Source organism: Sparus aurata, chromosome 4 (assembly GCF_900880675.1).
Source record: "Sparus aurata chromosome 4, fSpaAur1.1, whole genome shotgun sequence".
NCBI classification, from domain to species: Eukaryota; Metazoa; Chordata; class Actinopteri; order Spariformes; family Sparidae; genus Sparus; species Sparus aurata.
In genome coordinates this window covers 36,222,035-36,249,236 of record NC_044190.1, presented here as the reverse complement: position 1 = coordinate 36,249,236, position 27,202 = coordinate 36,222,035, and the positions used below count along the sequence as shown (strand labels likewise).

Here is a 27,202-nt window from a genome sequence, read left to right as displayed (position 1 = left end):
GAATGAGAGACACAGAAACATCGAGGTTCTCTGGTGATGCCGACTCTTTGTTTCGGGATAAAGCGAATAGAGGTCAAGTGCTGCCAAACATGGCCGACCGCAACATCGTTGTTGTGGCGCTCCGAGGCCGGATCAGAGTCAGACCTGGTGACACCCCGCTCCAAAAGAGCAGCGGCGTGGCTTTTTTCCCCCCCCCCCCCCCCCCCCCCCCCCTCTCTCTCGGACTACGCTGCCGTATTTCAGAGACAATTGTTTCCTCTGTCATCCGTGAAATGGTTTTAGCGCACAGAACAGGAGTCACATCGCAGCTAAACATGTTGTTTGATTGTACTAAACACACAGAGAGGCGTCACATATATGGATTTTAGTGGACATGCGTGGCCCCATTCAGGAAAAAAAAAACTCGGGGAGGCATTATGTTTCGACTCCGTGCTAACAGACACGAACAACACGCTGCCGGAAGCGCGAGACTAAAAAAAAAAAAAAAAAAAACGTCTGAAAACAGCGCCGGAGTCAATAAGCCTTTATCCTCTCTCTCCATTCAGCGCTAACGTTCATGTGCATGGTGATGTCTGAATTCTGCTGAGATTATTTGTCAAAAACCGGCTGAATTTCACAGTTAATTGGCCTCCCTAATTAGCACAGGATGTCTAATTCCCATTGCAGTCAGTGTGCTAAATGGTAAAGCTTTAGCGAGCGGATGCCATTCCTTTTGGTCTGAGCGGAGAGAACTCCCCGCGCGAGCCCGAGCTGCACTGTACATTACACACTCAATGATCGATTCTAAATCTTAATTAGGGAAACGACAAACAAGCAAGGGGACTTAATGAACTGTGTACCTTGTCAAACAGCTGGCTGATTATATTTATTGAGATATATGTTAAATTTAATGATTCGGGCAATTAACTGCAGACCCCCTTCTGTAATCTCTGAGGGACATAAAGGGGGCCAGGGAGGCGAGCGACGGGGCCGCGGACCTAATGGAAAGCAGCTGACAAATATTTGTCATCCCCAGAGTGCTGAAACAGCCATCAGCGGCTCGGAAGACCTTGTGCGTCAGGAATAAAGATATCATACAGATTTTCCACCCTCCTTGTGCGCTCCAGTCCCAGTCATTTACGGTCCTGACTCACTCTGGCCCCCGTCGTCCCGATGCCGTAACGAGACGCGTTTCAGGCGCTCCTCCGCTTTGCCGGGGACCTCGTTTTCCATTTAATGATCTGAGATGTTCCACAAAAACAATACAGAAACATAACAAAAAGACATCTAAAAAGTGGGCACAGTCTTTATTATCAGTGCCTTTTTCTTTTCTTTTTTTTTTTTTTTTTTTTCACGGCCATCCATTTCTAACTTTTTTTTTTTTTTTTTTTTCTAAATTGGTCAAATGGAAAGCAGTGGAAAGCGAGGAAAAAAAAATTAAGCCGAGCCGAAAAGTGCGACTTGGATTTAATATTTTATAATTGCCAAGGGACATTCTAAGATCAATGAATTTTTGCCCGGGACGCACATCAGAAAGAGATGTACTTCAGTCTTTTTAGGGAACATTGGTCTATTTAATTCCAGTGTCTGATGCATGTGAAATATGCCTTCCATGGCCTCCTTCTTCTTCCCCAGGCACTGCTGCAGGCAGACATTACCACTTTTAATGGGCCGCCATGAGAAGAGGCAAGTCAGCCAATAACCCATCCTCGCTAATGGATCGCCTTGTTTGTTCTCTCTCACCATTTTCTGAAGCTAATTTTAGACGCTCTGTTTTTCTGTTAAAAGACAAAATAGAGGACAAAAAGTATCACAACAATATTTTAGCGCAAAACAACGAGATGAATGGTCCCTCGGACCGAGAGGAGAAATAAGAAAGCTGTATTATTTAAGCAAATCTTTTCACATGTCTCGTCTTTGTGTGAGTGAAGTAGCTGGTGGATGGTTCCGGGGTTATGAGGAGTAGCTGGAGTGTAACTGGAAGCCAGAACAGGGCTTCTGCTAGAGCGAGACGGAGAGGAGGAGAAGAAAGGCGCTTCTGGACCCTGCAGTAAAAAGCTCGGAGCGGAATAAGGGGGTGGTTAACGGCCGCGGGGTTCGCGGGTGGGAATGATCAACCCAAGGATTGATTTATCACCGGCTGCTGAACCAGTCGACGGTGCACTCGCTGTGAATTATTTTGAATTCAACCTCCATCGTCAAAACAAATATAAATGTGCAGTTAACATTCCTGCCGTACGATTAACTCATCATCCATCGCCAGCTAACGTGAAGTGGTGATATACCTTTGATAAACACAATGAATCATTTTCATCATCTCACAGATTGTTCAAATAATCACTATAGTTTTTAAGCATTTTGTAAGACTAAGATGTATAATGTTTAATATCCTCCTCCTTCCAACCTTCCTTTAGATTATTTTCATTAAGGATTTCATTAATCGATCAATCGTTATGTCTATAAAATGTCAAACAACTGGGGAAAATGTTAATTACAAGTGGCGTCTTCAAATTCATCATTCGACAACAAATGTAGGCGACAAATTCTCACATTTAAAAGCTTAAACCAGCTGTTTTTTTGACATTTTTGCTTGATAAGTTCATAAAATGAGTATCCAATTATCAAAATAGTTATCATTCGATTAATCTAATAATTTGTGTGTGGGTTTTTTTTTTTGTTGTTGGCAAAAATGCAAACGTGTACGCGTTAGCTGCGATGCGGATGGCGCACCATTATTTCATAGCTGCTGCTTACAGGACGCATAATGTTCACGTCCACGATGAAAAGTCCTGAATCAGATCCTGCGAACTCAAACTCCTCTCTATGTTGGCATTTCTGCCATCCAGCCGTAGCGTTTTGCCTACTCCGTACATATTACCACCTCTCCTCCGCCCTCCTTGTCGTTCTCCTGCCGACCCCCCACACCTAATAAAAGATCTTTTCCAGCATTTTCTCCCTTCTTTCCCCGGGCTCAACTCTTGACAGCTGACAATGGAGCTGACATAAAACTTATAGTCAGAGGAAAACAAACTTAAATACACAGCGACAAGGAAATGCAGCGCTCCCTGGTAATGCCACGGTGTTGTTGTTGTGCACAAAGCAATCAGGGTTAAATCTAACAGCGGCGCAGGAGGTCCTATAAAAAAAAAAAAAAAAAAAAAAAAAAACGACAGTAAGTCACACAAAGACACAGGACTTTCTTAAGTGAACTATAACGGGCGAGAACTCTCTGGGCTCTCCAGGGCTCCACCATGTGAGTTTCAGAGGCTCGGTGTTGACAACTTCATTAGCAGCGCCCGCGCGCTAAAAACTCTCAAGTCGTTGGAAAACATTATCACATGTTCAGATTTTGGAGCGGCCCAGAGTTCCCATCTCCTCCAGGATGTGAGGGAACACGAGCAGCGATCGAGGCGTTTTCTCTGCCGATCCCTGTGAGTGGTGAAGGCGTGGGATGAGGAGAGTGGGTTTGCACAGTGCGGTGTAGCACAGCAAGGGGCCCAGGATGTTAGGCAGTCCCCACGTCCCTGGCCAGCAGGCTAGCTAGAGAGCCAGCCATTATCGGCTCGCCTCCATAGCAGCGAGGCGGAGAGGGGAGAGGAAAAAAAAAAAGCAGCAAATTTCATTCTTCAGAAATTTAATTATATCAAGATTAACAAGGGAGGTAATTAATTTCTTTAAGATGGGTATCTTTTAAGTGCCTGGGGCTCAACTTTGTTGTCAAAACTGTATATTTAACCATTATTTCAGGGCAAAGTTTTAAAGGCAGAAATGAGGGGGGGGATCACGTCTTTGCCATGAATATGGATATATAGGACGCTCTTATCTAAATAGGGAGATTACAGTGTTAACACTAACATGTACATTTGTGTGGAATTCAAAATATAAAGTTGATTTAGGAATTCTCAGAAAATACGGAGCTCTTATATTCTCAGACTAAGTAGAGCGGTCTCATTCTCAGACCACCATGCAGACCGAAAGGCCGGCAAAGGAATTAAAGCTTCCATTGGACAGCACGACACAAATATCTTTTTTCAGGAGGGAGTTCTGAGGACGGTAGTGTGACGCTCTCACATGACTCATATAGAGTTTGCATTAGATTATGTGTAAGCTCAGAGTGATTGAATTATAAAACAGAGCCAGAAGTGGTCTAAGAATCTGTTCCTGGAAGTTACGATTATATGAGGACACGGTATAAATCTCTCTACATGAAATCTCCAACAAACCGTGTCAAAAACACACAAATACTTCATCAGGTTTTATCGAAAAATGGTTCCAAGCCGTTGTGTTTTAGTCCCGAGTGTAGGCGTGTACTGCTTTTCTGTCTTGAGGTTAGATGCAACACCATTAGTGCTATGAAATTCATCTACATCACGACGATTGTTTTTGTCGCTGACTAATCTATCGAGAATTTTCTTGATTGACCGAGAGATGAAATGTCAGAAAATGGTGAAAAACGTTGACCAGAGCGTCAGATAACGTCCTCAAATGTCTTGTTTTGTCCACAGCCCAAAGATATATCCAGTTCAGTGTCACAGAGGAGTAACAACACTGGAAAATAGTCATATTTTTCTTACTCAGACTGATTCACAGATAATCAAAATAGTTGGCAATTAATCGATTAATTGTTGCAGCATCCAACTTTATAGTATCAGTGAGTTATTTGCTTTCTTTTATGGCCTGATTTTTATACCTTTGCTATGCGTCCTGTGCTTAATTGAGTGTTGCTAGCTATTATATGTAACCCGAAAGAACGAGGTGGAGGAACATGCCTTTGTAAGTGTGTGTTTTACTGATCTCGCAGGACATTTCCATGAAGTGAAGACATTTTAGCCGGTGACGCTGAGTCAAGTTGACAGCCACCACATAATCTAGACCCAACAGACAATAACGTCTGCTACAGCATATCCGCCCTCTGCTCTCTCATCCTATACATATTTCAATTCATGTGCAGACAGCAAGATACGGATATGTCAGCGAGTAATATTATCTTTTTTTATGCCGAACATCTGCTTTATAGTGGAGAAACAAAAAGTCCAATGCAGACTGGTTAAAAAGAACAGAGACAGCCGTTCAGAGAAGTCTGTAAGTCTTCCGTCGTGTCCATGAAGACATTAATCATACAGGTAAACATTATGTAAATGTGCTGTATGTACAGAGAACTACAATATTTACAACGGAAACACGTCATTCCGGACTGAAATATCTCAACAACTACCGGATGGACTGCTATGATGTGTTCTACAGACATTCATGGTCCCCAGAGGGTGAATCCTTGATGTTAAAGTTAAATATCTCGACAACTAATGGAAAGATTGCCATTGCCTGTGACTGTAGCATCCAAACGAACCAAAACTAAGACGGTGAAGATGTTTACCTGCTATAGATCTGCATTTTAACATGTTAGCATGTTGACGTTAGCATGAAGCACAAAGCGACAGCGTCACAGAGCTATTAGCTTGGCTGAAGACTTGTTTGCACTGGAACTTACCATTCAATGTGACATTGACTTGAATGCATTTTAAGCTTTTATTGATATCTTTCTTTACTTCTTTCTTTAAAGCCATATGGGCTTTTCAAAATGCTAAGTCCTCCATTATTCTTTTCATTGTTTCTTAATAAATTAACAATCCTAAAAGTAACTGATAAACTTTTGTAATGCTTTGCGTCCTCGACGTGTCCTTATCTCCACATTCATCTCTTGTGCATGTTATGTCTAATTTAAAGGGAAAGTGTGTAACATATCAAGTATTTAGCGCCATCTAGCTGTGAGGTTCTACTTTGCAACACTCCTTTGCTCAACCCTCCCGTTCTGAAGACGTTGGAGACGTTCCGGAAGCTACGGTGGCCCTGACGGACAAGAAACTCTTTTTCAAGAAGGACTCTTTCCCAACAGCGTCGAGTATTTCTACTGATTCAAGTAATGAGGTAAAGATGTAGTTAGTTATTGTTATTGTCGGTGACGAGCGCTTTCGCTGAGCTCCCTCTCAGTTCCGCAGTCAAGCTAGCTCTGAGCGAAAACGCGTTTAGCCTTACTACGTAGTACCACGTGGTGCTTTGTGTCCCTCTCGGCAGTCCATAGTTTTTTTTAAAACCGGAAAGACATGGCGGCCTCCGTAGAGCTTGCCCGTGCTGTGTATATTCAGATAGGTAATTCTTCACTCAGGAGGACAAGTCAGATTGTTGGCAGAGGTAATTGTACACCAATGAGGACTTACTTATGAACGAAGACGCTGATTTGAGTTAATAAATTACTTGAATCGTTACACACTGTCCCTTTAATATTCAAAATGTAACTTTGATATAGTATAACTGTTGTGTTGAATTGTCATTGCAACACTTTCATGTATCTTACGTGTTGTGTAGTTCTAATTAGGACATGTGTGTTTCATATTTTGGGCGTTCAAAACACAGAACCACTGTACATGGGAGTGGGTGAAGGCGTTCCACATCGCTGTAGGAAAGGACTAAATGTATTTATCTTTTCATGCTAATGATATGGCTGCATTTTAAACGCTTTAACCCACAGTCCACATTGCAATAACCACTGGTGGGTACCACTGCGCTCCGTACTGTGCAGGGGAAGGGAAAGTTGGCAAAGTGCACTGTGTTAAAGCTCTAAGAACGCATGGCATCCGGCCAAGGAGCCCCTGTAACCATTCTGAAGACTCAACTCTAGTCTCCTTTGTGTCCTCGCTGGAAGTACAGAATCGCCCAGAGATGTGGAGTCAAACTAATATTACAATCTTCTTGACATTATGAAACCAATAGCGGCCTCTCTGTGCCCTCTTTAATCATATTTATGTAGTATGTAGAGAAGGAGAACCCACATGGGACTCCTTATGCTTCATTACAGCTTGATATAAGTCACGCTAAAGTCATTGCATTCTACTTCAGATCCCATCCCGCATTATTTAAATGGAATATATATGTATGTGTATATAAATAAATAAATACAGTGGCTAATCGGGGGGTTAGTGTCAATGCACCCGGTGGATTTAAGAGAGGTCTCCACATGTTTAACAGCAAAAACGGAGCTCCACATGTTCAAAGATAGCTTAAAACACAAAGGTCAAGTTCGCCGCCCTCTCACACTGTACGTTGGAGAGGAAGACGGGTGTTGTGCTAGTAAAAACATGGGGGGGGGCTGTAGTGAGTGCTGTATAGTCGCACTTCTCCGACTGGCTCAACAAGCAGGCATGACATTTCAGCCAAGTACTATCCCCAACAGAGAGAGAGGCAAAAAAAAAAAAAAGATGCAGAAGGCAGAAGAGACGGGGGAGAAGAGGAGGAGCGAGTGGTTTCCACCACGCTGTCCCTTCTGCTAGCATTCACTTGGCCTTTCTCCTCCTTAACCAAACAGCCTGGTTGGTCCTAGTCCTCTGAGTCCTGACGCCCCCCCCTCCAGCTCCGGAACCGCCGTGCTCTGCGAGCTTCCTGTTTGTCTGGTTGAAGACCTGGCCGTTTTACTCCCAGGGCGGCACTCTGGGAGCGACGCAGGAGGAGGAGGAGGAGGAGGAGAAGGAAGAAGAAGGAACGCACAAGAGAGGAGGACAGAGGGGAGGTTGGCGGGGGAGAAGGCAAAGGGAGAGACACTGAACACTCCCGAGTTGGGATTGATTTACTTCATTAACCGAGATTACAAGTTTAACTTACAAACCAGAGGTCAAAATTTCTCATTAACAAGGGGACCGTGGAGAACCTCGGGGCTTGGAGACCACTCTTATTACTGACTACACATTTCAATCTGTCTTTGATGTTCCATGTCTGCCTTTCTACCCCCTCTTTCCCCCTCCTATTTTTTGGCAGCGAGGTTGATTTTAATTGTAGCTATAGAACAGAGCATAGTTTGCCTGTAAGCCAGCCTCCACATCTGTAGTGAGTGCAGCTTTAGTGATATTGGGTGCAGTCCATAGCTTGGGGCTAATTTTAATGGTCCCCCCCCCCTCCTCCTCCCTCCCTCCCTCCCTCCCTCCCTCCTTCATTGGAGACTCAGATTGTTTTCCACGTGATTCCTGTTAATTTAGCTGGAGGAAAGGGCATCAGTTTTCCTTGTGCTTTTTCCCCCCTCTCTCCCCATGCCTCTCACTCTATTGCCTCACTCCTTCTTTCTGATCTACAGCCTCAAAGAAAAGAAGGTGAAATGAATTCAAATGGAAAAAAAATAGACTGTGCTCACTATTAAATCGCACGCCTACCTTTGTCCCCTTTGCACTGCGCCTGGTCGAGGCAGATACGAGGCAGGCGAGCGGGCGGCTGTACAAACCGAGGCAATTTAGCTGCTATTGTCGCCTTTTTTAACGTCAACAAACAAAGCTCTCCCTTTGATGTGATAAATGGCCTCGGTGGCGGGATGATAACTACGAAGCTCGTAAATGTGTCAAGGATGTTTCAAAGCGGCTGATTGTGTTTAACACTGCAGGACACGGTGCGTTCGAGGCACATTTTTTTCAACATCGCCGAAACCTTTAAATGCTAACCCCAGATGTACCGAGGAGCCTCCTATCTGTTATTTCACGAGCTAGCAACAACAACAAAAAAAACAGACGGCGCGCACTTTAAGTCAAGATGCACCAAATGGGAAGAGGGCGCGATCACAGCACACAAAAATCAATGAGGGGGAAATGAAACAGTAAAGCGTTCAAATAATGTGAAGTGTGTGAAGGGACGGAATAGAGAGGGTGTGATGGAATAATCATTGTGAATAAAGCTCTGGTTGACAGACTCTCGCCGCTCCTCTATCCCCAATTCAATGAGCTAAAAATCAATTTTTTATACCTTCTCTGAACATTATACAAATACTGATGTGGCCATAGAGGAGCAAAGAGCCGGAGCGTGGTATACAGCCTGCTAAAGCATAAAAACTGTTGGCACCTCGCAGTGCTGTGCAGATGCTAATAATGGAGCTAAAAAATGACGTCCAAAATCAAAAATTTAAATGTTATTTCTTTCTTGCAATGCTTTTTATCCACCTAAACTGTGTTAGCATGAGTTGTAAAGTCTTGGAGATATTAGCCGTAGAGATCTGTCTGCCGTCTTTTGAGTATAATGGAACTAAATGGCTAAAAAATACATTTGAAAAACTCCACTCTGATGTCGCTTTCCAGAAATCACGACGCGGTTACTCAAGATAATCCACAGACAATTGTTGCGAGCAGTTTCTTGCAGGATCTATTTTCTCTCTACCAAACTACATCCACCAACCGTATCACCCGCGCACTATTACGCATGAATCTACTCATGGATGAGATGCTAGCAATCTGAGCTAATTAAGCTAGCTAACAACATGGTGCTGTCGGTAAAGGCAGACGTCTCAAAAACAAAGATGGAAACATATGTATGTTGGATTCTGGACATTGATTTTTCCAATTTTCTTGTGAATTTTTCTTATGATTGATGCCTTACATGACAAAACATACTGTTGGAATTAAAATATAATTTTTCATAAGCTCAACACTTTTTTAATCAGGCGTTGTAGTGTCATCATCTTTGAGCTAATGTTCTGGGGGCTTTGGAGCCTTCACCACATTTCCATCCTCCTTCAACTGCCCTTTGTCGCTGTGCTTCATCCCCTCCACCTTCTTCAAGGCGGCTCACCCTTGACTTTTGTGCTGAACTTCAAAAGCCTGGGTGTGCTGATTGGAGGGTTAGCGCTGTAGGACGGGGACTACTGGGCTGGAGGGGGCATTCGCGATGTGTGTGCCTGTGCGGCTCCTGCCTGTGCAGTGACCCACCGCTGGGGCCACAGCAGGCCTTCTTCCAGCCAGCCAGCCAGCCAGCCAGCAGCCCCAGCCATTGGCTCCTTGGAACTAATCCACCCTGCGGAGCCCTGTAAGGCCCCCTTTGTTCCCTCCTGCAGACTAGATCAGGCTGGAGACAGACACTCCAGTCTTGACTGGCTATCAGTTTCACAGCCCGTGGCGATCCACATCCAGGCACAGGCCCAAGCCCAGTCGAGCCACCATCAAATTAAAGGTGGGTGAATAGGGCGGAGGGGAGGTTGGGTTGTGGGGAAAGGAGCGAAATTGTGTCACCTGAATTCCGTCACAGTCCGAACATGGTGAAAAGGTGGTCTGATGAGGAAAAGAACAAGCAGGAGGGAAGGAATATTGAAGAAGAGGATTTCAACAGGAGCTCTGCCTCTCGGTGAACAGAGCAGGATCTCAACAAGGCCATTATCTGGCTCCTAATTTGAGCTCTGGCACAGCACTGAAGGGCTGCCTTTGTCTGGGATTAATGCGGAAAGCTCAGGATGCGATGTCAGAGGGAAATAATCAGCATAGGCCCTTCATAACGTAGGCTGCTTGTGCTCCTGGCCAGGGCCCCCCGGCTCATTTCTGTGGAGATGAAATCTATGACAAGCCCCTCAGTGAAGCTGAGAGCAGGCAACAGTCCAGTAACACCCACAGGCCTCCAGGCATCCTGTGACCCCCTTAGAAAAGTCACATTCACTTTGCTCTGGAGAAGGGAAAGAGAACGCTGCAGGCGCTTCCAGCCCATGTGAAATGAAGAAATGTGAGGAGGTGAAAACGAAGTGAAAATAAGTTAAGATTCCTCCTCCGCCCCCTCTGCAATCACTCCAGAGGAGGGGCGCGCTGTGACTTCACTTCATTATGCCCCTCTAATTAAACATGAACAGGACATTAACAAAATGGGATAAAATAGAAACAATTCCAGCATAATGTATATTCATGTTTATGTTGTGTAACTGCATTTGGAGGAAGCAGTTTGAGAAAGCAGATTTTTCTGAGCGCGGCAGAAGGTCGCGGGCTAATACCCATCAGGGTAAAACATTCTGAAAGAGGTTGGCACTGCACTCAAGGACCAGAAGTAATGCTTTTATTTTGTTATTTATGCTTTTTTACCGGGTGCATTACCATGCTCCTCTGCAGCATATTGCTGCCAAGCGAAGGATGTGAAGATGCAACTCAATAAGCAGGTTATTAAAATGACCAATTGACATTCAAAATTCAGACTTATTCTAGATTTATCATATTTACAGATGAACATGTTGAATTTGAATGTTTCCCCTGAAGGAAAATGTGACTGGGTACAGAAACTGTGCGTGACTTCATGTATGACCCAGTGCTGCAGAAATATGATACTCAAGTCAGTTCTCGTGGAACTTAAAACAGGAGACTGCTCGTTATAATAACACAGTTCAGCTTAATTAAGAACAGACTGGGCGAGTCACATGGGAGTTTGTCACCAAGCTGCCTGTAACACGCAGAGATATTTCCTACCAGCTACGTCACGCTGCCAGATTAAATGGGGAGTGGGTTATCAGACGGATTTTTAAACTTTGCTGATGATTAACGGGTTAGGAATGAAAAGTATCTGTATCAATAATCCAAAAGACGTAGGCGAAGGGAGACGACCCAAACCCAAACGCACTCCTCGGTGCCTCCAGAAAGGTATTGGCTCACGACTCGGATCAGAGATTTTTCAGATTTGTTCGTCCTCATCCACTTTGTAGATGAGCAAACACGAGAATAATGGTTCAGAGGGCTGCGCGCTGGGTCACTTCACAGCTCCCTCACCAGGCGAGCCTCAGCTGCAGGAAGGTTCTGCTGGAAGAAGGGTTCGAACGCTGATCTGTGGCTGAGTAAAATATATATACATATATATATATATATATATATATATATGAGAAGACATACGTATGAAGATATGAAATGAAGGCAAGGCTTCATCTCAAATGAGTTGTTGTCATTCACTTCAATCATTTTACTTGGTCACCTGCTGTAATCCAGGATGACAGTAACCTACTGAATGTAATTTGAATTAAAGTTTTTTACTCTATGTCAATTCTTCTGCTTCTGATTTCAATGATTTGCTGTTTATTTCTTGATGTGTGGCTTTGTGCTTACTCTTGCGTTGTTCGCAGTACCTTTGTATGTAAATGATGCTCCCAGATTTTCTCATATTTAAACTTGAATCCCACCAGAATCCTTATGTTCTAGCGGTACAACTTGACATTACATGTAAGGGCAACATATATGACAACAGCTGACAGCATATCAATTACTAGGGGTGTAAAGGTTCACCGATACGAATCGGTAACCGTTTTTAACGTTAAAGATGCGACTACATCGATACACGGACCTCTCTATCTATCGATATAAATTTACCATTAACTGGTCGATGGCCCGATTCTGAAGTTATGTATCGGTTGACAGAAGCTTTGCTGCTAATTCTACAGAGCGTCTCTCAACTCTCGAAAAAGGTTGAAGGTCAACGCGTGATTCTCACAAGAGTAACGTTAGCGTAGCTGAAGGAAAAAACACCACAACAACAACAACGACATGTCCGACAACTCGGACACTGTTTACAATGCACCAGCTAATCTGAAATCTAAAGTTTGAAAGAGATTTGGAATCTATAAGAAGGAGGGACATGTAATGGACATCTGGCCATATATAAAGGTCTGTAGAACAGCTATTAAGTACAGCGGTAGCATGACAAATCTGAAAACTCGCCTCAACTGGTGAGACGGCATGGAGAAAACTACGTGGGCGACGAGGAGTCTGTGGATGCTAACATTAGTAACATTACAGCAAGAACACGCAAGACAACGATATGGCTATTAAAGACTTTTTCCAGCCACAACTGGGCGAGGTTCAGGGTCATCACGGCATCTATAGCCCGTTTTATTCTGAAGGACTTACGACCTTACAGTGTGGTTGAGAGTGATGGCTTTCGAGACATGGTAAGGTAAGCAATTCCACTTTTATAGAATTGCTTATTTTAATTTAAAATGGAAAATGAACGTCTACATTAAACAAATGTTAAGAACTGTATCAGGCTGCATCGTATCGTATCGTATCGCATTGTATCGTATCGCATTGTATCGTATCGCATCGTACTGTATCGCATCGTATTGTATCGTATCGCATTGTATCGTATCGCATCGTATTGTATCGTATCGTACCATATCGCATCGTATTGTATCGTATCGTACCGTATTGTACCGTACCGTATTGTATCGTACCATATTGTACCGTACCATATTGTACCGTACCGTATTGTACCGTACCGTATTGTATCGTATCGTACCGTATCGCATCGTATTGTATCGTATCGCACCAAATCATTCCGTATTTAGAATGTATCGTCCCTGAATCGTATCGTAGCCCAGGTTTTTAGCTGCGTCTCGAATTGTCTCATGAGGAAGAGATGCACACCCCTATCAATTACTGAGTTATTTATTATTTACCAGTGGACAAAATATTGTCACCGTTCTTCTTCTCTCAAATTCTGCTCAGCCCTAATATGTCAGACTGTCAACTGAAGAGCCAGACGGAGAGGAAACTGTCGGAGGGGTTAGGGTCAAACTCCTCCAGGCAGTTTCTACTGTTATTTTCAATCTCGCCTGTTACGTCTTCTTATGCATTCTGACATCTTGACGACATCTCAGATATATTACGTAACTTGAAACAATTAAGCACTTTGAAAGGGGGATTTGAAGAGAAGCCGATCGGTAGAGAAGAAGTCCCGAGAGTGGACTGCGATGTGATCACTTCTTCCACCACTTGTTATTCTATCAGCAGTGGCTAAATAGGTTATACGGGCTGTGCCTGGATAGATGATATAAAGTAAACAATTGATTTTTCATTTTTAACTAAGAAGTGTGTAGTGTGTCATTGGTTTGCTGGCTGCACGGATGCACTAATCTTCCTTCTGCATCAGGAAAATATGGTGTAACGAGATGTGCTGTTGAACAGCGATTTGTAAGAATTTAGGACAATAGCTTTTATATTAGGCAGATAAATAAAACAGGCAGACAACTCGAGTAGATAAACAAGAGCTCCAGTATGCTAAATTATCAAGGAGCAGTTGGACCAACTAATCAGAAAGTGGACTGACTGTGTAATCTGAATTAACTACAATCCAACATCCGACTGTAGATTACTAATTGTCTGAGGACAGTGTCGTTCCGTGCACTCATGTAAGTAAGGTCAGAAAACTTTTACAACTAGCAAGAGTCGAGTTTCTGACGACCACAAAGCTCAACCTACAGACTCATGAAAAAGGTTTGGAGCGTTCTGTGGAGGTACAACCTAAAGTCTCCGAACAACAACAGGGTAATTAGATTCAGGAGAAAATCCTGCATTAACACAAAAACTTCGCTCTATCTGACCAGCAGCTGGAATTTAAACTCACCACTTTACCTGCAGTTATGGATTATTTCTTATTCACTTGTCTCGCAGATACATATTCAGTGACTCATTCTTATGCATATCTACCAGCCCTCCATGTTTGAACTCACCACAGTCAGGGATGACAAAACCGGGAATATTAACATTGAAAGCTGTCGACAACAAAAAAAAAATTTACCTTTAAGAAAAAACTGAGAAATACATTACCTTGGTTTAAAGTACTCTTTCTAGAAAGCAAAGTAGAGTTAGGTTGTAAAGCTGGCGAGAGATCATCACCTCCTCGTCGTCACAAATACACTAACTTCTGCTCTGCTCACACATCTATCAGGAATAGTAGAATATATCCCCTGTACAATTCCAGTTTTATACAGTGATCCCTAATGTTTAGTTCTCAAACGCATGTGACAAAGATATCTGACAGAAGCCAGATATTTGACGGTTGAACAATAAACTTTACCGTCCAAAATGCACTGAAACAATAAACTCAATTTGAAATGCAATCATTGGAAATCAGCCTTAGCATCTTTTTCCGGATTATAATACCCCAAAAAACATTTTTATATCGGTGCATATGGAACAAGATACAGTACAGGCCAATCTTGTTAAATCTGTGACAGGCCGACATCAGCTGCTAAAACTGGTCGACTGATAAATCGGAAGGTTTCCGTCAAAAGTTAATGGTGATTTTAGTGTTTAGGATAAATATGAGGTCAACACGTGCAGCTGTAGGAGTCTTACCTCTGTCCCTGATGGGGTGGCCCCTGGAGAGTCCACTTTACGTTTTTTGCGGGGTCCAATGGCGGCTAGTGCTGTAAGGTTGGCATCTCGCTGCCTCATCTGGGCCAGTTCCTGTTGTTGCATCTGGAAAAGACAACACAAAGATCAGAAGAAGGAGAAAAAAAAACTTCTACCACTACATGTGCTCACACACATCTGTGTGGGTAAGTAAGTACGTCACGTGCAGGGTATCAGTGTGCGCTGGTGACCCGACTGCCAAACGGATAAATTCAAGTATACTGAAGGAAACAAACTAAAAAGCTTTGATTCACATACAATGTCCTGTACGTTTTTTATAGATGAGCTTACCAAAAACAACCACATGTGATACAGTTAGCTAGCTTTTTTTTTTTTATCACTGAGGGTCACAACCTCCTAACATGCCTCTCTGTCTCTGAATCTGTTAAGCACATAGAAGGTGCACCATTGTAATCGCTTGTAGGCAGACAAGTGACCACAGCACTTCAATTCTTTTAAAATAATGTGCAACCAGAGCTGTTTCTAGTGCAGCGTGAGACCTGGCGAGGATGAGAAAACAGGATAAAGATATCCTTGTTCTTCCTTGTGTCTGTCCATCCATGAATTGTATGAGCTCTCCTGAGCCAAACAAAATGGAAGCCATTAACAGAGACCGCTGTCAAAGACCGATTTTGTGTGTGTGTGTGTGTGTGTGTAGTCACATGGTGCCATTGTGATTTTAGCGGTTTGTGATGTATAAGGGGGAGGTTGTGGCGAGGCACTGCCCGAGGTAATGTCATGTCTAGCCGGAGGGCTGAGGGGGAACCCAGCGTCGCTGGGAGCTGCCCTTTCTATTGGGTGGATGTGTGAGTGCCTGGGGCCATGGCACAGAGGGTGTCAGCACTCCCTCCAACATGCAAAACACAGTGCGCACACACGCACACACACACACGTGCCTATCAATCTTGGCCACAGCACAGGGAATGCCTACCCACCAGCTTGCCTGCGTGCTTGCCCGCTGGGGGGAGAGAGGCCTGGGTTGCAGCGAACAGGGACAATCAATGTGCGCTTTCATGTCTTTCATGTTCTTTTATGTTATCGCTCAGCATGCGTTCGCCGGGCGCTGGTGTTTGTGCGAGACATGCGTGTTGTCTGATCAGGGGAAAATTTCATGTTACTTTCAGATGGCGCTCTTTAAAAGGTTGCTTTGGTGTATAAAGTCTGATCTAAAATGTGCATGCAGTTGCCTCTGATTTTTTTTTTTCCCAAAGCCCCGGTGGCAAGGCATGCCCTTTAGGGTGTTGCCACTTCACATTTAGCACGGCGGAACTGTTGAAAGATTCAAACACGCTGACAACACAAAGTAGGGGAAATAACAGCAGTAGCACCGACCAGCTGAATATATAAACTGCATTTATTTGTCTGCTTTTACCATAGATCCTGTAATAAAATCAAACACTAATTCGCGGCAGCAGAATGGACAAGGCCGTGAAGCGAATTGTCGAGTTGGGAATCAGGCTTTTTAATTCTATGCAGATGAAGACGTAGGGGAATAATGGAGTCAGAAACTGGGGGGGGGGGATCGCGGCTGGATGAGGCGAACAGGCCGGGGACGATCATTGCCCCTGTCCGCATGGCAAATGTAGCATTAATGTTATCAATGCTAACCTTATTAGGGCTCTGCCACAAACAACACACAAATCTCTCCGGGCCTGACCTTAAAGAATCCCGCCGCAAAGTGAGCTGGGAGAGAGCGATAGAGCAGAAGAGAGAAAGAGAGAGAGAGAGAGAGAGAGAGAGAGAGAGGTCCGCTATCTCAGTGATGGCACCAGGATGCCGGCATCTCCGCCTGGCAGTTGGCACCAGGCATGGGCTCCCAGCGCCCACAGCAACTGCCTGCATTTTCAGATTTATGACTGTATGATAAATGAAGACTTCATTTTACCATCTGCAACCCTCCAGTCTGCGTTTCCCGTCAATATAGGGCCCGCCCTGACACAGGGAGACCGATTTCTGATTTCAATCTGGTGCCACTACGCCGAGCCTACCTTCCTTTAATGACCGCCAACTGATATAAGCCAGAGATGGGCCGGGCTTTGATTGATCTGTTTTCCCTCAGGAGTTGTTTTGACCTCCATTCAATTCAAATATGTACATTAAGTACATTCATATGGACACACATAGTGTAGGAAGTAGTAGCAGTAGCTATGAAGGAATGTGGATAAATGTACGGTGTCAGTCTTTAGCTGCTGTCGTTTACTGAACTGTAGGTTTGTTTTGTGTCTCTGGTCTCTGTTTATTATTTTTGGTATGAAGCAGCTTTTCTGTTTTCTCTTTTCTTTTAGTTTCTATTGTTTCAGAATCAAAGCTGCGACCTTCACGTACAAAAACCTCTCTCTACCTTCAGGACCAACCTGTCGGCATTGCTAAGCCCGAGGCGCAATCACCAACCAAAACTGCAAAGGTCACCGCAGAGATTCGCCCCAGACGGGGAAGAATAACCAGCTGGCGCGATGCATACATTTGCCAGGTCCGATCAATGGTGCCGCATAAATATCTGCTGTTCCACGGAGTCACGTAAATACCAGTGCTTCCAGTCTGCCCGCGTGCCCTTTCAAAGCAGGGGACTGGAACTTGTAAAGTCAAATTATTAGCAAAGGTCAGGAGATGTAGAACATTTTCAAGATACCCGGCAGAATCAATCTACGGCTTTGTTAGAGAGAGGGTTCTGGTGCCGGTGCAGAAAGAACAACGTGAGGTGGTGATGGAAACGTGAAGCACGCAAACACAAACATGTACATTTCCGGGGAAACACTTGTCGCGGCGGCACAAAGCTCTCTCACTACACGCACAGCAGCAGCGACATGACGGTGCTACAGGTCCAAACACTGAAGCTGCGAATGTGATATTTATCGGATCAGAGCCGCTGCTTATCAAGGCTCACAGCGTTAAATCCTAATCTGCGCTGAAAGTTTTGATTGCCCCCTAAAAAAAAAGAAGGAAAAAAAACACTGTCGGATTAAGTTTCAACACACATTTTACTGCAAGAAGTAAAAGATCAGATTTTAGAATAAATTACATCATCCAGCGTTTTATGATATCAAATAACCGACATCCCACTCCCAAGAATACAACTGCTGCGGACGCTTAAAAAAATCCAGGCCCACGCTATCAAATTACATGTATTCATCAGATTATTCGTGTCATTGGGTCATGTCCTGGAAGATTCTTCCAAAATCATATTCAAATAAGACGAAGACCTCGAGTTTGGGGGCAGTGGAAGTTAATATTTATCAGCGGTGTAGACAGCTGGTGTAACACACAGCGGCTGAATCAGTGGAGCAAAACTGAAAGGTGGAGCTGAGAGAAACGAGAAGCTAAATAACGGTATTCAACAACATGTTTGTCATTAATATGTTAACTGAGCAGATTCCGGCAAGTAGAAATTATCTTCACTGCGTTTTTATTTTTAAAATATACCAATTTCTCACTCAATTTCTCCCAAAATCACTGTTTATTTATAAAGATTTAGACAGTTTGAGTGTGATCTGATGGTTTATGTCCCATTGCCTGTTAGTAAGAACTAATCAGTGGTCCGTGCATGTGTTGGTGTTAATGTTAGTTAAGTCGTTCAAGGCAGAACAAACGCCAAAGTGGGACAAAAGTGAGCGACTGAAAATAAAAGAAAAATCCATTTGTCCGTCTTGTTTCCCACATCTCATCTAACCTCGAGCTCTGCACCCTTAACAGTAACGTAAAACAACGCCCATGAAGACCTAAATAATAAAAAGAAATAAAAAGGGCATTTTCTCAACACAAAAGAACAAATATTGTGTTCCCTTCTGACGCAAACGTGTCCAGAATTCGGCAAGAACCTCAGAGCGTTGTGATACGCTTGGGGTGCAGAGGGGTGGTGGGGGGGGGGCGAGAGCTGCAGGAGCCATGATGGCCAACCTGCCGTTCTCCATCTCGGCTGTTTTTAACAAAGGCTTTTCTCTCCATCCTCTCTCCCTCCCCTCCCCTCCCTCCCTCCCTCCCTCCCCCCCTCCTGGCCTGAGGGGCTGCTCGCGGCCCCCCAGACGCTTACAGACAGATGTCCTTGGTAGAGCAGAACACGCTCTGCTTGACGTCACGAGCAGCTACGGGGCTGTGAAGGAAGCTAAAGGGCTGACTGCCCTGCAAAGACCACAGTATAAAAGCCAGACTATGGGTTTTTTGATGAGGCTTGTGCCTAACCCTCCCCCTAGAATAGCTCCGGCCCAACAGGACACAGCGGGGAGCCTCTCAGTATATAGACATAACATATGCCATTTTTTTTATTTTTTTTTGGGGGGGCGAATGCTTCTTTTTCCCCATAGAGACTTGGTAAGAGTTAAACGAGGGTTGGTGGGCTCCAGCGGGAATCAAATCCCCTCCCCTGGTGGCCAAGCGGTGTAAGACACCGGTGATGTAACCAAAACAACGGCAGTTCGAGCCCGACCGGGAACCCGTCGTCTCCCTTCATTTACCGTCAGCGAGCAAAGACACAAAATGCCAGGAAACACGGTGGCAGATTACATGCCACGCACCATCTACTATCAAAAATCTAAGATGTAAATGGACGGCTCTGTTAATGCTGCAGTGGGTGCGAGCGCGGACGCTTTCATACGTTTGTCAGCGTTGCTATAATGGTACTGTCACGGCGTGGACATGAACAGCCCCCGCAGCTATATGCAGATGCAGAGAGAAGAAATGTTACGGATTTCAGCCATTTTTTTTTATTAAACTATATATCAAACCAAAACAGAAAAACAGTAACTCTGTAGGGAATGTTAAATATTCTATTATCTTTTTTAGCCATGCCGGCGGCTCTGAGCGCTCGTCTGTTCTGTCAGTCGGTTGAGTTGGGTGCTAATTATCAAATGTTAGCACGCCGACCGAAGACAGTGACAAACATCTGATCTCGTAAACATCTGAGCGTCGGCATGTTAGCGTCATCAACATGAGCGTATTACCTGATGTATGCTGATGTATATCAATCGTGCTTTATTCACAATTAGATGGCGAATAACTCGACAGAAAACACATAAATATAACAACTTTATGTGACTTTTGCTTTAAAATAACAGCTTCTAAATCATTTTGATGGTACAGTGTCTTGCAATAGTGTTAATGGTGTCTCTGTTAGCCACCCCGCCCCCACATCACTTGTTATGCTTGTAGCTAGCACCAACATTACGTCAAACAAATTGTTACAGATGTGGCATTTGTGTCTATATAATGTGCTTTAAATATTCGATTAATTTCAGCTACATCAATGCTCGTTCGTTTTGTCGGTCGGGTTGTGTTTGTTGCTTATTATCAAATGCAAGCGAGCTAACACGCTAAACATCACACCCGCTGAGCATCAGCACGTTAGCTTTGTCGACATGAGCATATTACTGCGCTGATATAATATTCTGTCTCATGACTTATAACTCGACAGAAAACATAAATAAAACAACATGACGTAACTTTTTACCTTAAAATAACATCTTCTAAATCATTTTGATGATACAGTGTTCTGTGATAGTGTTAATGGTGTCTCTGTTAGCCACTCCGCCCCCACATCACTTGTTATGCTTGTAGTTAGCACCGACATTACGTCTTACAAATTGTTACAGATGTGGGATTTTTGTCCATATAATGTGCTTTAAATCTTCTATTCATTTCAGCTACATCAATGCTCGTTCGTTTTGTCGGTCGGGTTGTGTTTGTTGCTTATCATCAAACGCAAGCGAGCTAACATGCTAAACTTCACACCCGCTGAGCATCAGCACGTTAGCTTTGTCGACATGTGCAAATTACTGTGCTGATATAATATTCTGTCTCATGACTTATAACTCGACAGAAAACATATTTAACTTGTGCACATCGGTTGAACGGCTGCATTCAAAAATAATATTGACTCAGTTTAAAAAATTCTATGTTTGTGTGTGCGCACAAGTTTACTCTTGTTCTGTGTTAAAATATTTTAGGAATGAGGCCCGGTGGAGTTTGTCAGATCCAAGGAAAGACATGTTCCCCAACTTAATCACATAGAAATTATTTTAAAAATGTTTTCTTTCACCCATTTTTAGATACCAGTTTCCCAAAACAGTGCAGAGCAAGTTTCCTTCTCCCTCTTCGCATGAGAGCGCGCTGACATCTTACGTATGTGTTTTATGCACGTCTGTTTATCCATGGATCTCATTCACCTGACACCCACATGGCCGACATTACATGAACATCTGCGAGCTGCATCTTGAGGCCTTTCTTCATGTGAAGTGCCTGGCAGTTAGTTTGCTGCGGGGAGAAGCGCCATTTGCAGTTAACCAATCAGGTTTCCGCTTCTCCATCTGCACTCAGACGCTACAAAGAGACGAGTTAAGCCTCGAACTGCGAATGCAGGCACGTCTTTGTGGTAAAAAACTGAACAGACACATGTGTGACTTCATCAACAGAGCTCCAATAATTACATTTGGCAGCGTTCCTCCGGAGAAAAATAGTCCGATGTTGAAGTTATATATGAAGATATATGTCTGATGTGTGCACTGCGTTACATGCTGCAGTGCGAGTTGTCACGTTTAATTGGCCTTAAAGGTTTGAAGTTGCACTGCACTATATTTAATGTTGAATGTATTAATACTGCAGGGTTCATATGCACAGATTCAGTACAGTATGTTGTTTTCAGGATATATCAACACTTATTACGATAACCTGGAACAGTTTTTTTGCACTATTGCACCGATACCAGTCTGTCTTTGCATAACTAGACAATTAATAAGTTGAGATTTTATTAAAAATGTCCTGAAATTCAGCTCCTCTTTTCTCAACACACATAATCTTCTTGGATATTCCTGCAAACCTGTTTGTGATTAAATTATTTTACCTATGGAGATGAATTCAAAATACATGCATGAGCTAATAGTCTTGGCTCAGAGTGTTTCATTTCCTCTGAAGGCGAGTATGTCAGAAGTGTTTTCAGGGCCAAGGACCAATTATTCGGAGCCCTCAGCCGTCCCCGGAGCTAAGGTCATTACGTGAGTGTCACTATCATGACCCTACGGTTCCTCTTCATCTGCAACTTATTTGCAGGGAATTAAACCTTGTGCAGGGGGAGACTGTGTGTGTGAAATACGTGGATTCATTGAATGTGTCTAAGAGAACCGATGCCTTTACTTTGGAGACAAGCGTTATTTTTATAAATAATAACATTTGCGCTGCACATTTTTTCCCCAAGAAGCGGTGTTTAACGAAAGGAGCCAGAAATCAGTGTTAAGCAGATTCTGACGGTGTTACAGAGGAGCGTCGAGCGGAGAGCGGTGATCATTAAAAATACTGCTTATCTAAGGGGAAAATTTCCTACTTTAAATGTTCTCGCGCTTTGTCTCATTCTATGCCGGCGTGCTTCGTCTAGCAGTCTTCTCTCTCCCTCTTTCTTTTTCTTTTTTTTTTTAACATTTAGATTCGCCGCTCGTCACCTTCTATTGATCACGCCTAATTTGCATCCAGGAAAAAGATGAGAACTCAGATATTCACACTCGGAGAGAGGACGATGTCAATGATTTATTCATTTCCAAATCAAAAAAAAAAGAAAAAAAAAAAAGAAGGGAGTGAAAGGAAGGTAGATGAGAAGGGGGAATCTTCATAGGCAGCAGGCGACTAGCAGGCTCTGAGGCTGGGCTCCTCTTCCCCACACCGCCCCCAGGCACATGGTGTGCAAGTCCTCCTAATTAACAAGGTGAATCATGCTGCCGCTCTCTAATTAGCCAACATGACAATCTAATGGAAACATGCAGGCCGAGCTGGCACACTTAGCATCACCTCACAAAGACCCCCGGTACTGTCCTTTCCCATATGAATACCGCAAAAACGACACCTCCGATTTTAAACGGAGAGAGAAGAGAAAAGGTGGGGCACGGCAGTTCAGGGAAGTGTGTTTTTGGGAGAGGTCAGAAGGGAGAAGTTAGCTGGTGAGGGTGAGGTTTTCTGAGGTTTTCTTTTTTTTTTTTTTTCTCCTTACTCTCCCCTCTCGAGCTCCGTGTGCGGCGCTTGTTGCCTAATTGAAACGTGTCCTGCCTCCTGCCTCCCTCTCACTTATATCCCAGGCACAGGAGGCTGGCACCTCGCCACCAGCGTAGCTCAGCATGCCCAATTCCCCTGTCGCTCGAGTCCCAAGGAGTGCTCTGGCGCACAAAGAGAAAAAGTGAACCTACAGGCTTGTACAGCGAGGAGACGAGTCGCTATCTCCCTCTGAGGCACGAAAAAAAAAAAATCTCCTTTTTTTTGTTGTTTTCCTCTCATTACAGCACTTTGTAATATTCGAAAACACACAGGAACACCAAAGGTACTTTTATAGCCTGCTTCTTTTTTTTTTTTTCCTCTTGTAATATGTCTTGAGGTGAAGAAAGAGAAAAAAAACTGAAGTTGAAACTTGCGACAACAAAGCAACAAATAAAAAATAGGTTTAGCGCACTATCTTTAGGACCTGCAAAACAGACCTTTCTCATGTGATAATTAAATGAACCACGTCAACCCCGAGTGAGACCTTCAACAAAGCGTAACATAAAGTTAACACCTGCTAAACTAACGCGTAACCTAATTTGAAGCAGGTTCGAGAAGACGTGATCTTCCCACTTGAGGCGACGACGAGCATTATATCGTTCCGCTCGCAACCCCACGAGCTGACCGCGAACGCCGCTGCTCTATTCATATTAAGGTATTGTGCGTCTGTGAGACCAGAAGACAAGAATATAACAACTATGAACTGGGACACACAAAACAGCAGGAATTCTCTTTGAAAGTCAGCACAGAAAGGCAGTGAATGTGGAGGAGGGTAGCGGGCTTTTTGCCCCCGGGCCTGCCCGGCGGGGGGAAGAGCGCCTCTTTTGAGCCGAGCAGTTTGCGGAGGGCCAGAGGATGAGCCGCCTATGAACTCGCAGATATAACTGGCCTTAATAAAAAACGGAGGGGCTGCTACATTGTCCTCTTGACACACAAGAGCGCCTCCTCTCTGGAGAAGAAGCGTGAGGCTGCGGCTGGCGGAGCTTCCAGTGTGGGTGGATTCCGGTCTCTTCTCCGTGACCCGGCCACTTGTGGAGGATGCCAGGACCAACCAAGTAACACGTATGTGTGCATTACACTGGCTGAGCAGACAAGGAGATCAGCAGAGTCGAGGGTTAAATAAAAGAACCGGCATTTATGTGAACAGTGAGGCAAATATATGCTAAATCTGACCATGTTGTGAAATGCCACATGGATTCATAGATTCTGACATATATGTTCGCAGAGAACGGGGAGGATGTACAACTGCAGGCTTTTAATTGTGAGCACGGTTCAAAGTTAAGCGAGGGCAGAATTAATTGTGCGGAGGTTTCGAGACGTTTTCAAGCGATGCTGGTGCGTCGAAACGGGCAAAAAAAAAAAGGAAATCTGTCAGGGCCGATAAAAGTGTGTGAGGAAAATTATTCACACACACAAAAAAAAAAAACATTCGGGATGCGGTTGGACAGCTCGCTCGTCCTCTAGAATCACTCTGAGCAAGAAGATCGGAAAAAGAGCAGTAGTTTACGATGGCTGGGTCCTTAACCAACTTATGTTAACAAAGCTGTTCGGTGGAAATATCAGCGTTCCCCGGCGTGACGCGGTTTGCTTCAGCAGCTGAACGGGCCCTTACAGGAGCTTTTGGGCAGATTTTGGCCAGCTGTAGTAGCCAATTTGTCTTTTCCCCCCTCGTCCCCTCGTCCCTCTCCGCCTGTCCTCCTCTCCAGTTCACTCGTTTCCTGTGTCCAGTTGCGCCTGCAGACGCGGCTGCGATGATGAATCTGTGGCTGCAGTGTGTCTGTGTGTCTGACATCGTGATGTATCTCTACTGGCCTTAACTCCCTCTCTATCTCTTTCTGCCTCCCCTCTTTTTCTCCCCCGCCCCCCCCCCCTCCCCAAGTCTCCTTTTCTCTCTCCGTCTCTTTGTCTCTGTCTCTCTGTCTCCTCTGCTCTCTCTCGCTCTCATTTCCTCACTCTCGATGACGAGGCATTGCCCGGCCTCCTGCCTCCCGTGATGGAACAGACAGAGCACACGGACCCACCACCGACAACAACAACAAACAGGAACTGAGCTCCACGATTTGCCCATTGATTTTCACTGGGGGCATTTCTGAAATAGCCCATCTGACCTTTCGGCCAAATGGTAGTGCATGGAGGAAACAGAGGCGCTAGACCGCTCTGCCTCTCTCGCGCAAAAAAAAAAAACAAAACTCTGCCACCGTCTATCTGACCTTCCATCTCTGCTGGTGACAAGGTTGTGGGTCAGGTTGCTGATGCAAATACACAATTAGAGGCATAGCGACAAAAATTTACACAACAAAAACCCCCCAAAGAAGCTCTGCTAGTGACACCCAGAGCCCACAATGTTCCACAGCGCTCAGTATAAAACTACTAACGCTGTACTGTTGATTTTGGGTTCAATATTGTAGTTAGGTTTATCTTGAGTTCAGATCTAGAGGACATTTTAATGAGGAATCATTAAAAACCAAATGTGTTATCCCCTTGGGAGCGTAAATCTGCTCTGTAAAGTTCATGGCAACTAATGTTGTGAGATACAGCGTGTCCAGTTTTGGCTCGAGGGTGGGACGGCATGAAACTCATTGATCATCCACAAGGGTTCATCTGCTGGGGAGCACGAATTCGCTAAGCGAATGTCGTGGAAATCTAACGGTTAGATTCCGATATTTCTTGTTTTCATGTAAACATTTTGGCCGAGCAGTTGCACTAAAGAAAATATGATAAAAACATTAGGACGTATCCTCTGGGGAACACGAACACCAAAGTGTTGTATGGACAACAGGTTCAGGAGTCCACACAGGACAGGCGTAGCTTCTGAGTTTTAACCTTTACTATCATTTTATGTTTTTTACTGTGAAAAGGTGAGTACTAATAATTCTGCCATGCTATCCGGTGTTTCAGCCACACGGTACATCTCGGCTTGACCCGACACAACTCATGTTAGGTACCTTTTACTTTTCTCAAGAGCAGACCGTATTCAAAGATGGTGGTTTGGAAGTATTGGAAATAACAGGTAAAAACAATGGCAAATATATTTTTTTAAGACAAAGTTGCATGAACAGTTTGAATTTTAATAATTCGAATGATCGAAAAAAACATGGCACATCCCTACCATCGATGTCGGCACGATTCTTACCTGATCGTCATAGCAACATTGAGCGAAACTGCCGCGACATCGCACAAACACACAGGAACAACGGAGGAAATTCTTTCCTTTTGAGATAGTTTCATTGGCAATCAAATAGAGGATCGTCTGCAAGTCCTAAAGTGACCATTGGGATGCCATTTTTTTTTTTTTAATCTAGGTCGAGATGACAAATAAGTTAAGGTCGGTGACAAACCAGGGATGACTCTTTGTGACCAGTCAATGGAAAACCAAAAAGGTGAGTAGCGTCGAGTCAAGCCGAGCTGTATCAAGCAGCGGATACAAGGCATGGAAGCGAGCGATGTTAACGAGTTATCTGGAGCCGTTTAAATGTCTACTACCCTCTACCTACAAAAACCTGGGTGAGAATAACAATCCTACATTCACATTGGTAGAAAGATCCCTTTTCTTTTGCTCTTCCTGACGTTTCACCCTTTTTTTAGTGGAGTTGTTCCACTAAATCGAGGGTCTACAGACGGAGGTGTTGCACTTCTTTTTTTTTTACAGCCCTTTGAGGCATTTTTGTGATTTTGGCCAATGGAATGGAAATTGAACTGACACTAAACCTGACCTGACTTCATTTGCTTATCACGGGTTAATGCCTGATCGCTGGACTCGGCTCCGCAGCTGCAGCTTCACACCACACAGCGCCTTGCCTTTTTAAAAAAAAAAAACAAATCATCTGCCAGCTCAATTTACACGCCAACACTTGGTATAAGTATATAACAGGTTGTAATTCCATCTCTCCAAATTGATGATTGTTTGGTGGCGGTGCTGGTTGTTTTGTGTGTGTGTGTGTGTGTGCGCGTGGCCACGGAGAGAGGCTTAAAGAGAGGCTGGCTCCTCTGCCCGTCGCCTGGAAGAGGAGCTCGGGCTCATTATACTGATGAAATTTGCACAGATGTGTGAGCTGCCGACAGACTCTGCGGTGACACAAACAGCCAGCTCAGGTGATGAAAACCGGAGAGGCACAGGGGCTGAGAAACGACGGCCATTAAGCAAAAAAAAGAAAGAGGTGAGGGAGGGTGGAAGAGGGGGGTTATATGTGTGTGTGTGTGTGTGTGTGTGTGTGTGTGTGTGTGTGTGTGTGTGTGTGTGTGTGTGTGTGTGTGTGTGTGTGTGTGTG

At 44.2% G+C, this 27,202-nt stretch overlaps 1 protein-coding gene across 1 annotated transcript in view; it reads right to left on the bottom strand.

Annotated features, from left to right (window-relative positions):
- LOC115580112 (transcription initiation factor TFIID subunit 4) overlaps nucleotides 1-27,202 on the bottom strand; it is a 94,365-nt gene that overhangs the window by 14,311 nt on the left and 52,852 nt on the right. Inside the window, 1 exon segment of the mRNA XM_075488170.1 lies at nucleotides 14,874-14,996. Coding sequence (XP_075344285.1) covers nucleotides 14,874-14,996 — 123 coding nt within the window.